This window comes from Culex quinquefasciatus, chromosome 1 (assembly GCF_015732765.1).
Source record: "Culex quinquefasciatus strain JHB chromosome 1, VPISU_Cqui_1.0_pri_paternal, whole genome shotgun sequence".
Lineage (NCBI taxonomy): Eukaryota > Metazoa > Arthropoda > Insecta > Diptera > Culicidae > Culex > Culex quinquefasciatus.
Genome location: NC_051861.1, coordinates 39,105,819 through 39,122,628, shown reverse-complemented (window position 1 = coordinate 39,122,628; position 16,810 = coordinate 39,105,819). Strand labels below are relative to the sequence as shown.

The window sequence follows — 16,810 nt, the reverse complement described above, 5'->3', positions numbered from 1 at the left end:
TTTTTTGCAAATCAAATTTTAGTGATAAAAAGTTAAATAAAAAAATCACCAAATTTTTTTTACCGTGTATCATTTTTTTCCAGTGTAGTCCGTATCCATACCTACAACTTTGCCAAATACACCAAATCGATCAAAAAATTCCTTCAAAAGATACAGATTTTTGAATTTTCATACATCATTTTTGTATGGACAGCTGCCAAATTTGTATGGAAAATTATATGGACAAACTAATGATGCAAAATGGCTTCTTTGGGCATACCGAAGGCACCAAAAAAGTTTCAGTCGGATTAAAAAATACAAAAAAATCGAATGGCCGAAATCCTAGAGAACTGCTCATTTGAAAGCAACCTTTCTATTACGGACTTCAAGTTATACTTAAGCTCTGTTTGATTTGTGTCATTGCGAATCAATCTGACGGTAAGTACCAAGTTCAAGTTGCAGCAGCAGGACGGACTCTCCACGGTAAGTACAATTCTGTCAATTCTGTCAACCTGTCAATTCTGTTTCACACACAAAAAAGATTCAACAGTACCCAACAGTTCCATTTGTGGATGATCGCGACGGCGACCTTGCCCCTCGGTAGCAATCTCACGGTGTCGAGCCACTGCCCAAATTCATCTTGAAAGCCATCTATTGTGTGCACCTAATTTGAGTTTATTGACGTCTCAAAGTTTGCTCACACCTCCTGAGGTACTCCGGCACTCCCTCCCCATATGGGCACGATTTGTGGGTCCGCGAGCCTTACCTCACACTTGCGCTTCGAAATGCGGTTTGATTATCGTTATTAGTGTAATTATTATTTTCTGATAATTAGAAGCCCGAGAAAAAAGAAGAAGTACTGCTGCCGCCATAATCTCGCCGAAAAGCCTCCAGCCCATATTGCTTTCGCATATATGCATATGAATGATTTTTTTTTGCTTGAGAGCGCGCCCTCGTCCGAAAATGGCAGTGCTCTCGCGCAAAAGAAATTAAGTCCAAGAAGTAAAATGTAATTTTGTCGCTTTTCGAACGCCGACGATGGTAACTTTGTAGCCTCAACCCGGGAGGTGAGAAGGGTGGGGGTACCGATTTTCATAAATTACTTGAAATGAATTTTGACCATTTTTGGGCGACGTGGTCGGCACAGGGTACTTAGCACTTTGTACGAGCGCGCGCGCGCGGCTTCACTCTTGTGGCCCGGACCCCCTAATTGGAAGTATTGGCTGGACAGTTATTGGCACTTGGCGGTATGGGCAAAGCAGAAATTACGTGGCGCTCGTTTTGGGGCGAGGAAGGTGCGTGACCTCCAGGAGGGGTTGATTTGCTAGGGGGAAAACAATTCATTACTCTTAATGGTGGTTGCGTGAGATGATTAATGTAGGTCGTTTCGTGGAAGTTGATCGATTTGAAATTTATTAAGATACTTGAACTGTGAAATATTTCATGAAATCTGACAAGTTGTGATATTCAACGATGAAATATAAAATTTTAAACAAATTTTTTTTCTCCTAAAACGCACCCAACATGGATTTATTTTCTCCAGAAGAGTCAATTTAACAACACTCATTCCCTCACTGTCACCACATGCGCCAACTGACTGTATGTGGCCGGCCAAGCCGACGACAGCGGCGTGCAGCGTCAAATTTGAATTTTTATTACTTAGCCGTGCCCGGTCATGCAGTTTTAGTCGCGATGTCATGTCGCGTCGTCGTCGGCAAACTTGAAAAAAAAAAGTTCCACAGTTTTTGTGTATTTACCTTTTCGCTTGGTGCCACAACAACATGATATTCGCTTTTTTTCGGTTGGTTTTATTAAAAAAGGATGGCAATTTACATTTTTTATTCCATACAACGAAAAAAAGACAAACTTCCACTTAATCGGTTAAAGGCTTGCATCGATTGCCAAAAAAAGTTCGCCAAACTATCAATTATGAGCTCATAAATAATGCATGGGTGCGCCGGATTTAAAAAATTAATAATTAAAGTTTTGGTTTTTGAGCAAGCACATATGACTACTAGCCAGGAGGAGGTCTCTGCTTAAATTTGCATACATTAAGGGGATTGTTGGGGTAGTGCACGTGCTGACCAAAGAGCATCTCAATCACGGACTTCAAGGCGCACCTAAGTTAGTAACACGATTCGCAAGCGAAGCGTGAAGGCAAGTTTGGGAAAATTTATTAGCATTATGCATTACTATTACGGGCTTCACGATCTTGTAAAGTGAGTAAAATGTCATGGTAAGTTCTATGTGAATCCAGTTGTTGTTCCAGTATAAAAGTTTTTTGGCAGTACCATTCTGTCCATCTAGTCAATTTTGTCACTAATTTAGTTCTTTGTTAGAAACTATCCAAGTCTTAAAGTTTCCAACGTTTTCTAACTGTGGAAAGTGAAATTTTGATCATTATTTGAGAAAGTTTCTTGAAATAGATTATCACCTTAATATTGCAATTTATGTTTGCATACATCAAAGGAGCTCGCACTTTTTCGCGTTCGACAGTTTGCCAAACTCGCAAACTGACTTTTTGCAAACAATTGCAGGAATGCTGTAAACAATGTGAGTTTTTTTTGTTAGTTTGTCATAGTCTAATACCTCCTTAAGGCTTTTTTCCAGTTATGTCATTAAATCCACAGGCTTCAAAGCATAATTAAGCTCAAGAGACCTTTTGCCAATTTTAGCTAAATTTAAAGCTAAGTACGTTTGAGTTAAATTCAAACTGACCACTGAAGTCGGGAATTCGCCAAAATCCATAATAAAAATTCGGGAATCTCGAACATTCTTGATCGAATGAAGAATATTCAAGTCAATTGTCCTAAACCGTTACGAGCACATTTCATAAAAATTGTATTGTGTTCTGTTTGAGAATGAAAATATGATTTAAAACAAATTTTAAGACATAAAATGCACATTTAACACTTCCATAAAGATGAATAAAATATTTCGATTTATTTTTGACTGAGTTTAGTAACATAAATAGTAACAGTAAACTTTTAACAACAACAAAGCAATTGCTAACCCAATTTAAAAATGCACGAAGTGTCAACGATCTGTATGTGTTGGAGGAATATTCTGATCGATTTGGTGTCTTTGGCAAAGTTGCAGGTAATGATGAGAACTATTAGAAAAATACAGTCCAGACTCGATTATCCGATTCTCGATGTCTAGTTTTCACTTCGGATAATTTTATCATTATCGTTGCCTTATTTTTGATTGTCGAACTTAAGTATGACCGCTAAACAACGCTAAAGTGAGCTAGAATTTTTAAACCCAAGATGGCGGCCAAAATGACGCGAACGAAAATTGAAAAATGCATTTGGGGAGCGTTCTTTTATTACGTAACGCAGTAGGGGGGGAGGGGGGGTCGGAGGCCGTGTTACGCTCCATACAAAATTTTTAAAATTTGTATGGAAATTTTGTTACGAGGGGGGGAGGGGGTCTAAAAGTCCGATTTTTCGCGTTACGTAATAAAAGAACGCTCCCTTGGTAGTTTGAAAGGCAATCGACAATTCAAATTTGACTAGAAAATCAATTTCAATGTAAAAATAAGAAAATAAAAAAAAACTAAAAATCGTGATTCGATCATCCGCACTTAATCGAACTTCGGAAAATCAATGCTTCGGATAATCGAGCCTGGACTGTAGGTATCCGAGAAAATGGTCAATTTTAATTAACTTTTTTATTTGTAAATTTTCTTTTAAATACTTTCCGCTTTTTTAGACCAAAATGTTGCCGCCAAGTTAAGATTTTAGCAGAAAAAAATATTTTTGGGCGTAATATTTATTTTTTGGTTATTTTGAAATGCTAGGCTTGAACTATAAATTTTGAAAATATTTGTTTTGCAATTCCTTCGTACTACTTGCTTTTTTGTCATTATCAAGCGACGAACCAGCATAAAAATTGTATTTTAATAATAATATTGATATATGTATAATTAATATTGTATTTCTTATCTCTACCAAAATTAACAGAATGAAACATTAATAAATTTCAATACCACCCGGGCAGACGGTAATAACAAAATTCATGCCATTTCAATAACAAATTCTGTTAAAATAACAGAAAGCGTTATGGAATCTTCCTGAAAAGTCAATTTTTGCATAAATGTTTAATAACAGTTTATGTTATCATAACAAAATTTGTTATTGGTCTGACATTGGTTGAAAGCCAAAACAACTTTGGAATAACATTTTTGTTATGGAAGAATAACTCCAACTGTTATTAGGATGATCGGATAAGTTGTTAAAATAACAAAAATAATAACAAAGATTTGTTCGAAGAATAACTAAAAATGCTATAAGTCTGTTATTACAATAACAATTCAATAACAAAAAAATCATAACAACGAATAACAAATTTTGTTATAAATAACATAAAATGTTATTGGCCTAGTATTTTCAAATATCCAAAAATGTTATTCCCAAGTTATTTCCGTCTGCTCGGGCGTGAGATGATTAATGTAGGTCGTTTCGTGGAAGTTGATCGATTTGAAATTTATTAAGATACTTGAACTGTGAAATATTTCATGAAATCTGACAAGTTGTGATATTCAACGATGAAATATAAAATTTTAAACAAATTTTTTTTCTCCTAAAACGCACCCAACATGGATTTATTTTCTCCAGAAGAGTCAATTTAACAACACTCATTCCCTCACTGTCACCACATGCGCCAACTGACTGTATGTGGCCGGCCAAGCCGACGACAGCGGCGTGCAGCGTCAAATTTGAATTTTTATTACTTAGCCGTGCCCGGTCATGCAGTTTTAGTCGCGATGTCATGTCGCGTCGTCGTCGGCAAACTTGAAAAAAAAAAGTTCCACAGTTTTTGTGTATTTACCTTTTCGCTTGGTGCCACAACAACATGATATTCGCTTTTTTTCGGTTGGTTTTATTAAAAAAGGATGGCAATTTACATTTTTTATTCCATACAACGAAAAAAAGACAAACTTCCACTTAATCGGTTAAAGGCTTGCATCGATTGCCAAAAAAAGTTCGCCAAACTATCAATTATGAGCTCATAAATAATGCATGGGTGCGCCGGATTTAAAAAATTAATAATTAAAGTTTTGGTTTTTGAGCAAGCACATATGACTACTAGCCAGGAGGAGGTCTCTGCTTAAATTTGCATACATTAAGGGGATTGTTGGGGGTAGTGCACGTGCTGACCAAAGAGCATCTCAATCACGGACTTCAAGGCGCACCTAAGCTAGTAACACGATTCGCAAGCGAAGCGTGAAGGCAAGTTTGGGAAAATTTATTAGCATTATGCATTACTATTACGGGCTTCACGATCTTGTAAAGTGAGTAAAATGTCATGGTAAGTTCTATGTGAATCCAGTTGTTGTTCCAGTATAAAAGTTTTTTGGCAGTACCATTCTGTCCATCTAGTCAATTTTGTCACTAATTTAGTTCTTTGTTAGAAACTATCCAAGTCTTAAAGTTTCCAACGTTTTCTAACTGTGGAAAGTGAAATTTTGATCATTATTTGAGAAAGTTTCTTGAAATAGATTATCACCTTAATATTGCAATTTATGTTTGCATACATCAAAGGAGCTCGCACTTTTTCGCGTTCGACAGTTTGCCAAACTCGCAAACTGACTTTTTTTGCAAACAATTGCAGGAATGCTGTAAACAATGTGAGTTTTTTTTGTTAGTTTGTCATAGTCTAATACCTCCTTAAGGCTTTTTTCCAGTTATGTCATTAAATCCACAGGCTTCAAAGCATAATTAAGCTCAAGAGACCTTTTGCCAATTTTAGCTAAATTTAAAGCTAAGTACGTTTGAGTTAAATTCAAACTGACCACTGAAGTCGGGAATTCGCCAAAATCCATAATAAAAATTCGGGAATCTCGAACATTCTTGATCGAATGAAGAATATTCAAGTCAATTGTCCTAAACCGTTACGAGCACATTTCATAAAAATTGTATTGTGTTCTGTTTGAGAATGAAAATATGATTTAAAACAAATTTTAAGACATAAAATGCACATTTAACACTTCCATAAAGATGAATAAAATATTTCGATTTATTTTTGACTGAGTTTAGTAACATAAATAGTAACAGTAAACTTTTAACAACAACAAAGCAATTGCTAACCCAATTTAAAAATGCACGAAGTGTCAACGATCTGTATGTGTTGGAGGAATATTCTGATCGATTTGGTGTCTTTGGCAAAGTTGCAGGTAATGATGAGAACTATTAGAAAAATACAGTCCAGACTCGATTATCCGATTCTCGATGTCTAGTTTTCACTTCGGATAATTTTATCATTATCGTTGCCTTATTTTTGATTGTCGAACTTAAGTATGACCGCTAAACAACGCTAAAGTGAGCTAGAATTTTAAACCCAAGATGGCGGCCAAAATGACGCGAACGAAAATTGAAAAATGCATTTGGGGAGCGTTCTTTTATTACGTAACGCAGTAGGGGGAGGGGGTCGGAGGCCGTGTTACGCTCCATACAAAATTTTTAAAATTTGTATGGAAATTTTGTTACGAGGGGGAGGGTCTAAAAGTCCGATTTTTCGCGTTACGTAATAAAAGAACGCTCCTTGGTAGTTTGAAAGGCAATCGACAATTCAAATTTGACTAGAAAATCAATTTCAATGTAAAAATAAGAAAATAAAAAAAAACTAAAAATCGTGATTCGATCATCCGCACTTAATCGAACTTCGGAAAATCAATGCTTCGGATAATCGAGCCTGGACTGTAGGTATCCGAGAAAATGGTCAATTTTTAATTAACTTTTTTTTATTTGTAAATTTTCTTTTAAATACTTTCCGCTTTTTTTAGACCAAAATGTTGCCGCCAAGTTAAGATTTTAGCAGAAAAAAATATTTTTGGGCGTAATATTTATTTTTTGGTTATTTTGAAATGCTAGGCTTGAACTATAAATTTTGAAAATATTTGTTTTGCAATTCCTTCGTACTACTTGCTTTTTTGTCATTATCAAGCGACGAACCAGCATAAAAATTGTATTTTAATAATAATATTGATATATGTATAATTAATATTGTATTTCTTATCTCTACCAAAATTAACAGAATGAAACATTAATAAATTTCAATACCACCCGGGCAGACGGTAATAACAAAATTCATGCCATTTCAATAACAAATTCTGTTAAAATAACAGAAAGCGTTATGGAATCTTCCTGAAAAGTCAATTTTTGCATAAATGTTTAATAACAGTTTATGTTATCATAACAAAATTTGTTATTGGTCTGACATTGGTTGAAAGCCAAAACAACTTTGGAATAACATTTTTTGTTATGGAAGAATAACTCCAACTGTTATTAGGATGATCGGATAAGTTGTTAAAATAACAAAAAATAATAACAAAGATTTGTTCGAAGAATAACTAAAAATGCTATAAGTCTGTTATTACAATAACAATTCAATAACAAAAAAATCATAACAACGAATAACAAATTTTGTTATAAATAACATAAAATGTTATTGGCCTAGTATTTTCAAATATCCAAAAATGTTATTCCCAAGTTATTTCCGTCTGCTCGGGCAGTGCTGAAAAGTTCTACTTTTCTGCACTGAAATGGTAATGGCACTAGTATCGAAAAGTAGAATTTTCAATATTTTTTCGTTTTGAACGGCAAATTCACTTAACACATGGATCATTGACATGAAATTCAAAAAATACAAATGCATACAATCGGTCGATTTCGTAGAGAACTGCTCAATAGTTACTTTGGCAGGTAATAATTTAATTTATAAGCTTCATTAATGTAGATATTTCCTTTCAGACTAATTTGTTTTTTCATTCATCGGATTTTTTTTTAATTTAAAATGAAATCCAAACGTTAAACATTTTTAATAGAAATAATTGCTTTTTATGCTTTCAAATATTAGAAAAAAAAAATTGAAAAAAAGTTTCTTCTACTTTTCATATAGCCTATAATTTTTTTTCATAAAACCATAGATAAAGCATGCATATTCCAACAAAAAAACTGGATTTTGCACTGAAAATAATAAAATAACGACAAATTGCTAAATCAATATAGATTTTGAAATTGAATATCAAAATCATAAAAAACACACATTCTTCGAGCAAAAGTATGTTTAATTCAAAGTTCTAAGAAAGTCGGGAAAAACCGGGAATTTGAAAATTAAATTTGAGTGGCCACCTGTCAAAGCGTTTTACATAATGTGAACATTTTCTGTAGCAACAAACACTTTGCTTAGCATTGCATAAATTGTGGCTATCACAATTAAATTTTTCAGCAAATATAGTTTTGCTAGCGTCTCTATTACGGACGTCAAAGCGTACCTAAGTTCGTCAGTTTTTCTTTTTCAATTTGAACTAAATTTAACGGTAAGTGTTCCAGGTTTCCAGCAAACCCCATCGCCACGCGGTAAGTACCATTCTGTCAACCCTGTCAATTCTGTCAAGTTCTAGCTCGCGCAAAGTGTGCAATTTTTCCAGAAACAGGAGCGCTGTCATTATGTGTGTGGCTGGCTACTCTCCTGTTTCACGTCGAAATTGCGGCCCTTGCGACAAACACTTCTAGCTGTGTGCGGTCCGACCGGCCAGCTCATCTGCATTGCAGATACAACAGTGAACCTTCCGACAGCTATAAATTACTGGGTCCACTATGCACTCCCTAGTCGTAGTCTCAAATTAAATTATCACCCTTTGGATCCCTTTTGCTAGGCCGCCACAGCCTGCAGGGCTGGCCTCATGCCAGCCAGCCAGTCTGGCGGAGAGGTTCCCACCAGACAAAGAAGCGGGCGTCGTCTTGGAAGAAATCATTCACCCACGGGATCTAAGGAAGAGTAGTAGGAAATGCAAATGGTCTCACCTGTCCTGGAGCACCACGATCTTCTCCTTGCCGCTGCCGAGCCACGAGTCGATGTGCTTGCACAGTTCGCACAGCTTCTCCAGGCTGATGCTGGCGATGCACGACTCCAGGTCGAATATCCGGTAGTTCTGGAAAGCGCGAAGGAGACGGAGAGGGTTAGATTAGAAGCCGATAAGATGACCCTCTAGGCGGTCCTGGGACTGATTGAGTGATTGGAGCGCAATTAATCCCCGAAACCTACCCTCTCGTGCTTCTGTTCCAGCATTTCGATCAGTTCGCGTTCGTGCTCGTCCACGAAGCCGGGACTACCGCCGGGAGTCGTAGTCGTCGTCGGCTGTGGAGTGGTTGACCCGTTGCGGTACCTGTGCCGCCGGGCCGGCAGTATCGATGCCAGTATCCGTTCGGTCACATAACTCAACCGGAGTGGACCGTCCGGACCTGTTGCGTTGCCGTTGCTCCATGAAGGTGATTGATGGAGGCCGTTGTTGTTGTTGTTGTTGTGATGGTGCTGGTGCGCCGATGAGTAATTATGGTAATGATTGCCGTTATTATTATTTACATGGCTCAGGCTGGAGGCCGGCCGGGACTGTTGGAGGTGTGGCGATTGGTACTGGTGCTGCTGCTGCTGGTTCTGGAGCGCATGGAGCGGGAGCTGTGGAAAAAGAGATGATGTGCAAGTTAGTTGGAGGCTCTCTTTTTTTTAATTTACATCAAATTTGTTGCATCTTCATAAACCTGATCAGTGTCAACGTTTTCAAATTAAATTTTCAAGTCTTCGAATCATATCCCAAAAATACTGGAAATCCTCAAGAACCTGTTACAGCTGTTCACGTTCTCCTTCAAGAACCGCCCAATTGGCCAAAACAAAAACAAAACAAAATTGAGGCGAATTTATTTGATCAACGTCAAATTGCTCACATCCTCCACCCGAAGAAACTGACTCCCAAGTCCGACGCAAGAAACATTCGGCAGTGGCGGATAATTTCAGGGGACGGAATTGCGGAACGACGACGGCGTCATCTGCGCCGCGTCGACGACGACCCATCGCGTAGGGAAATGAAATGAAGCAAATAATTACGGAGCGAGACCGTTGACCTCGCGGAGGAACCTGTTTGTCTTAAGGGTTATGAGGTGACTTGTTCCTTAATGCAATTGGGGTGCTGTTGAGTTCCACATTTTACTTCTCTATTACGGACGTCAGTTGTAATTAAGCTCGTAAGGTTTTTGGACAATTTGAACTAAATTTTTCGCAAAGTACAAAAAATTTGTTGCATGTTCCAGTGAGATCCAGTATCTAGGTGAGTATTATCCTGTCAGTTCTGTCACTCTTACTTTTTGCACTTTGTAGAAAGCACAAGGTGTGAGTCTTGCACACAGAAAAAAAAATGATGGTAATATTCATCAGGAAATGATGACTTTCATCAGTTTCTGATGAATATTTATCAGGTTCACATTTTTGCACATTTTTTGGGTAATATTAATCAAAAAATAAGTAATATTCAACCAACCAAATTTTCAACATCCCAAAATTATTTTTTTTTGCTGTGCATATTGAAAAAAAATATTTCTTTCATTGAAGTATCAACTATAAGATATACCTAGCAGAAGGTTGTTCCACTCTGTGGTTGTTCTTCATTGAAGTTTAAGTATTTGTACCAGAGTGCTCTGGAGTCGATACCCCATCTCTGTTACGGACTTCAAGGAGTAATTAAGTCTGATGAGGCTTAAGGAACACAGTCATGCCTCGGTTTTGCACGCCTCGGTTATGCACCGTTCAGCTGCCTCGGTTAAGCACGGCCCAGTGCTTAACTGAAGCACAGAGCTTATGGGTTTTTGGGCTATATGGGAGACATTGGCTTTAATTGTATGAAAAATCATGCACACATCAAAAAATTATAGTGTTTTGGAATCGGGATGATGTCAATCATCCATTAAAATTATTATTTCATGAAAATTTTCACAAAAATAAGTATTTTTCCTGTATTTTGAAAATGCATTTTTTTTTCTCTAAAGAATCCAAAAATATATTGTTATTGGAATATGGGTATCAAATGATCAGGTTTTTTCATACATTTCGGATATAATAACAATTTTTTTAGAAAATACTCTAAATTTTCACAAAACTACGTTTTTCGAGAAAAAAATACTAAAAATTTAAATTTTTACAATATGGGTATCAAACGATCGGGATTTTTTCATACATTTCGAATGTAATAACAACATTTTTAGAAAATATTAAAAAAAATCACAAAACTACGTATTTTCGAATAAAATACTCAAAATTTAATTTTTACAATATGGGTATTAAACGATCGGGATTTTTTCAAACATTTCGAATGCAATAACAAAATTTTTAGAAAATACTTTAATTTTTCACAAAACTACGTATTTTCGAATAAAATACTCAAAATTCCGTTTTTACAATGTAGGTATCAAACGATCGGGATTTTTTCATACATTTCGAATGTAATAACAATATTGTTTTGAAAGTATTCAAAATTTCCACAAAACTACGTATTTTTGTAAAAATTTTCAAAATTTCAGTTTTTACATATGGGTATCAAATAATCAAATCATTTTTTTCAAAAATACGTAGTTTTGTGAAATTTTTTAGTATATTCATTTTTTTTAATAACTTTCGAAATGTATGAAAAAATCCCGATCGTTTGATACCCACATTGTAAAAACGGAAATTTTGAGAATTTTTTCGGAAATACGTAGTTTTGTGAAAATTTGGAGTATTTTCAAAAAATATTGTTATTACATTCGAAATGTATGAAAAAATCCCGATCGTTTAATACCCATATTGTAAAAATTAAATTTTGAGTATTTTATTCGAAAATACGTATTTAGTTTTGTGATTTTTTTTAATATTTTCTAAAAATGTTGTTATTACATTCGAAATGTATGAAAAAATCCCGATCGTTTGATACCCATATTGTAAAAATTTAAATTTTTAGTATTTTTTTCTCGAAAAACGTAGTTTTGTGAAAATTTAGAGTATTTTCTAAAAAAATTGTTATTATATCCGAAATGTATGAAAAAACCTGATCATTTGATACCCATATTCCAATAACAATATATTTTTGGATTCTTTAGAGAAAAAAAAAATGCATTTTCAAAATACAGGAAAAATACTTATTTTTGTGAAAATTTTCATGAAATAATAATTTTAATGGATGATTGACATCATCCCGATTCCAAAACACTATGCGGTGCTAAACCGAGGCATGACCGTATTTAAATTTTATGAGATGGAATTGGATTTTTGGTAAGTATTAATCTGTCAATTCTGTTATGGTGACGACTATCATCATTGCCTTTTTTTTGATCGATGATATAAATTTGCCTTAACATATTTTCACGAAATTCCTTCTACAAGTTGTTCAGAGTAGTAATAACTTCCTTATAAAACTATAAAAATCATCATTAATCATTGATTGTCAACCATGTGGTCAATGATTGCTCCACAAAACTGTACAAATTGGAGACAAATTTCAGTGCCTTCAGGAAGGGTACAATCGGCATAATATGCTGATTAATTTTGGTGCAGAAATTCGTAAAGTTGAATTAATTAGAGAGCATTTTAGAGTTATGATTAATTTTGCAAGAAAATTATTTACGGCTTCACCTTAAGGTGGTGTCCATTACGGAAAACATTGCAAATTTGCCAAGGCTTAACCCTTGAAGAAAAACATTGGAATGTTAAACATATTAAGATGCAACATTAAACTTGCAATTGAAAATGACTTTACACTTTTTCTGAGAAAGTGCACCGTTTCCAAGTTTTAGGCAGTTAAAAGTTTTTTTTTCTGAAAAATGAAATTGAATGAACCACAGAATTTTTTTTAGAAGAGCCTCAACCTCAGAGACTATTGGTTTGATTTTCAATGATAAATATGAAACTTTTGTGAGAATTTCTGCTCTTTTGAAAAAGTAGTAAGTTTAATCACTTAAAGTTAAAATTATAAAGTTTGTACTTATTGATATTTGAATATTTTGATATTATTATTTTTCAGGAAATGAAAAAGCATCTGTTAAGCCATAGAGAAGTACGGGCCAATACTTTGCCGCTGACTCACTCTTACCAACAAAAATTATAACATATTTTTGAATATTCACCGATTTCAAATGGAGGCCAATTAAACGTTTAATTGAAGAAAAAAAATCATTTCTCTTCGGTTAACACTTTGACAACTTTTTTTTTTGAATAAAAACAACAAAAAAAACAAGAAACCACTATTTACTATTTCTTTTAAAAAATGATAAGAATATTCCTGATTTTTTTTTAAGGCAAAACATAGAATTTTTTTTATTTCTTTGATTTTACTTTGCTGACAAAGGTTCCCATGACTATCTCTATAAAAAATAAAAAGATTTTTAAAAAAATTCAAAAGTAAAATTATCAAGAACGTATTCAGCTTCTCTGTTACGGACTTCAAGGTGTACTTAAGCTCGTGAAAGATGATATAACCTGAGTTGTTTTTGTCCGGTAAGTACGTTCCCTGCAAGTTCCGGTGGGATGCGGAGTCTTGGTAAGTATTATTCTGTCATCTTGTCAATTCTGTCACGATAGTTTTCACTACAGAAAGTAGCCAAAGTCTAAATCTGTGCACTTTCATGTTTAGAGAAACCTCTTTGTAAACGATGCTTTTCGTTTTCCTGAATTGTCGGGTTCTCTTGAACAACGCAACATTTTTGCAAACTTTTACAAGCAATGTGTAGGTTTTGTTCAGATCTACTTGATGATCAACCAGAAATTTTAAATTTTCGGCAACAGGAGAAGTTCTAACCAGCCAAAAGATGGAATCACAAACTGTTAAATCGGTCATGCCCCCCCCCTCCTCTTTCGAGGATTCTCTCTCGTAAAAAATCCGAACGGACATCCGCGCAGGTCACGTTGGGACCTCCCAAAGTGTGTGGAGAATTTGATCGGCCGGGCCCCGAATCGTGACTTTTTCGAGAGAGAGAGAGGGAAGACCCGCATAAATCATGACATTCGAGAAGCTTGGCTTGAATTGCCTGTTGAGGTGTGTGTGTGTGTCTTCCGAAATTGGCGGCCGTCTTCCCACGTGTTTATATGTAAATCGAGTGTTTCAAACGATTGCGAGCTGCCATCTAATGATGACATTAGGCATAATGATGGGATCGGCGCGCGATGTAAATCTCCGACCTCATACGTTACCGATCGCTATGATTAGACCTTAAACCGTGGCAAATGGCAAATTACAGACTCCGCCACTTCCAGCAACGCCTGGGACGGATTCGGACTCGAATGACACTAATCGACGTAATCGTGTGGACCTTTTCTTCAAGGTGTCTCCGGAATGGTCATTTCCTCGGTTCGCCTTTAATTAAGAAACGTGTCGCGTCCCTTTTGCCACCATTCCTTGCATAATTAATGAACTAATCAATGCCAACAGAGTACGCGAACCTTAAACCGCGGCGCAGGTGACGCTCAATTAGCATGCGACGGGAACATTTCAGCGAAAGTCGCAATACCGCCAGGTCCAAGTTGGCGTTGAGTTATTATGTTACGATTGTGCATCTCATTAGCGGGCGTCCCGAAGGGGGGGCGATCACGTCTTCCGTGGATCACGACGCAAGGCCTACTTGGCCGCGTGAAGATGGTAGATTCCCGGGAAGTGGAGAAATTATGACAACCGTGATTGGCTAAGTGACCTGCCAGGGGACCATACGCTTCTGTCAGTGGTGACCGCAGGCGTGTTGATGATGAGGCCCATTAAGTCATGATCTGTTGTGTCGCGCCAGACACTGATGGGTTCATTCGTGGTTGGTAGAATTCAAGGGCAAAGTTGAGGCGGACGTTGGGATTTAGGCATCAATCGGTTTAAGAACATTAAAATTGTGAAATATTGAAACTATTAAAAGAGTGCTATGAAAAACTTTGCAATTTATCCAAGACACAAACCTTCTGCAATTGTATGCAACCTTGAAAGTGTGAGTCTTGAATGATTATGCAAAAATGTCCTATTTTTGAATACAAACATCATAAATAAGAAAAGGAACAGTTTTGATTGCTGTACTACAGCTGTTGAATTTGAAATTCAGCTTCTCTATTACGGACTTCAAGGAGTATTTAAGCTCGGAAAACCGGCTGCACTTTGAACAGCAAATTCTGAGTAAGTACGTAATGTTTCCTGCATGTTCCAGTAATAACCGGTGTTCGGGTAAGTTTTATTCTGTCAACCCTGTCAGGTCTGTCACGATAGTTTAATGGGCAGTGAACAAGTAGGTGTCTCTCGAATGTTTGGACACCAAATTTTTAGCAAAGTGGGGTAATCGTTGATAAAAATAGGACATGAAAAGCTTATTGCAATTTCCCCTAAATAAAAAATTTGAAAAATCTTAATCACTTACCGAGTTGTACTTGTTGATGACCTGCTGTTGTTCATCTTCATGGTTTTTCTAAAAAAATAATGAGAAAAAGAGACAGAACCTGTAATAGTTGCTTCATGATTCATATAAAGAAACTAAATATTTGATACAAAATCACGTAAAACTCAAAGCATGGAATTTGAACAGCTGAAAACAAGCAAGCATGGTACAAAAATAATAACAGATATTATCTTGAAAGTTTTGAAACACACCAAAATGACATCAATTTCTCGCCACCCGAAACTCGATTCGTTAATTCATGGCCATTAGCAGAAGGCTACCGCCACGCCACTAAAACTTTGATCGATTCCATAAAGTCCTAAATGGGCCACTAAAATGTGATATCGCAGAAAAATCAACTTTTACAATCGATTCCATTTCGGATCAGAAGGCGCTTTCGGGCTCTAAAAGCGTTTCGGCGTGAGCCGAAATAATAAACTTCCAAAAACTGCTCGAGAAAATAAAACTTTAAAAAACATCCAGAGATATAACATCGTGACAACACGCTCATTTCCAGGGCCCCCGATAAAACACCAATAAAACTTATTCCATATATGCGGACTGACCGCGGACAGGTAGATTCCGTGAAAATAAAATCAGAACCTGAACCAAACGGCAGATAAATTGAACCATCGCATCGGGACGGAAAAAAATAAGGTTTACGACCACTTTCAGAGACCAAAAATTTGAGGGGAAAAAAGTCTTAAGTCCATGAAAGGTGCACGAACACGGTCGCGGAAGATTTATGGTTCAAAACGAGGTATTACTTAAATTTTTGTTTTACGACTCAAATTGGCGCTTATTTTGCATACATTATTTCGTTAATTTGAGTGCGTGGCCGATTTCCTTGGGTTTCGGCTTTACTTCTGTGTCGGAATTATTCTTGAAACACAAAAAAAAACGCAATAGTGGTTGGCGTCGGCGAAAGAACTTTGAAATTAGTTTCACCCGCAAAAATCGAGAACGAAAAAGAATAATGAATCATAATTGGGATGCCGCGGCGCAAATCCCTTGAAGCGATCTTGGTTTGCGTGTTTTTCCCTCCAGGCCCAGACCTTATTTTTATTAACTTGTTAGGCACGTTTCGACTGCAAAGAAATGAGCACTTGCAGGGCAGAAAGGGGATGCAATTGAATCCCCCTTGTTAAAAGCCATTTGGAGCAATCCCAGCAAAGTGAAATTGCAAGTGGCTCACGTGCCGCACTTTGGGCATCGTACACAGCTAAAAAAGTAGTAATCCCGCTGCGTGTAAAAGGCCTGGGTGTAAAATAAATATTGCATTATTTTGTGCAATTTTATCTGATTTTACACCCTGAAATATGTAGCCCATCAGTATGGGAGGCCTATTTGACCGAAATGTCTAGCTCATATATGCGTATACCATTCTTCATCGGTCTGATGGCCGAGCGGGCTAAGGCACCAGTTCTTACTGTTGGTGCTGGGTTTGAATCCCGTCGGTTGCATTTTTTTGTGTTTGCAAAAAAAAAATTACATGCAGTTTGTAATATTAAGTGTTTATTTTGACGAAGGTGATGTGCATGCTTTTGCATGCGATTTTATCATCGGATTTTTTACTGTGTAGACTTCAAACGAATTGCGAGGATTGCGTGGGATGGTGAGAA

General features: G+C 36.4%; 1 protein-coding gene across 13 annotated transcripts in view; it reads right to left on the bottom strand.

The window, feature by feature from the left end:
- The window catches only part of LOC6037355 (tensin-1), a 447,484-nt gene that overhangs the window by 90,584 nt on the left and 340,090 nt on the right, over nucleotides 1-16,810 (bottom strand). For all 13 annotated transcript variants that reach the window (XM_038249944.1, XM_038249946.1, XM_038249948.1 and 10 more), the window contains 3 exons: nucleotides 15,171-15,218; nucleotides 9,031-9,441; nucleotides 8,790-8,917 (listed from right to left, as the gene is read on the bottom strand). In XM_038249944.1, the coding sequence (XP_038105872.1) occupies nucleotides 8,790-8,917; nucleotides 9,031-9,441; nucleotides 15,171-15,218 (587 nt within the window). The remainder of the gene's footprint in view (nucleotides 1-8,789; nucleotides 8,918-9,030; nucleotides 9,442-15,170; nucleotides 15,219-16,810) is intronic.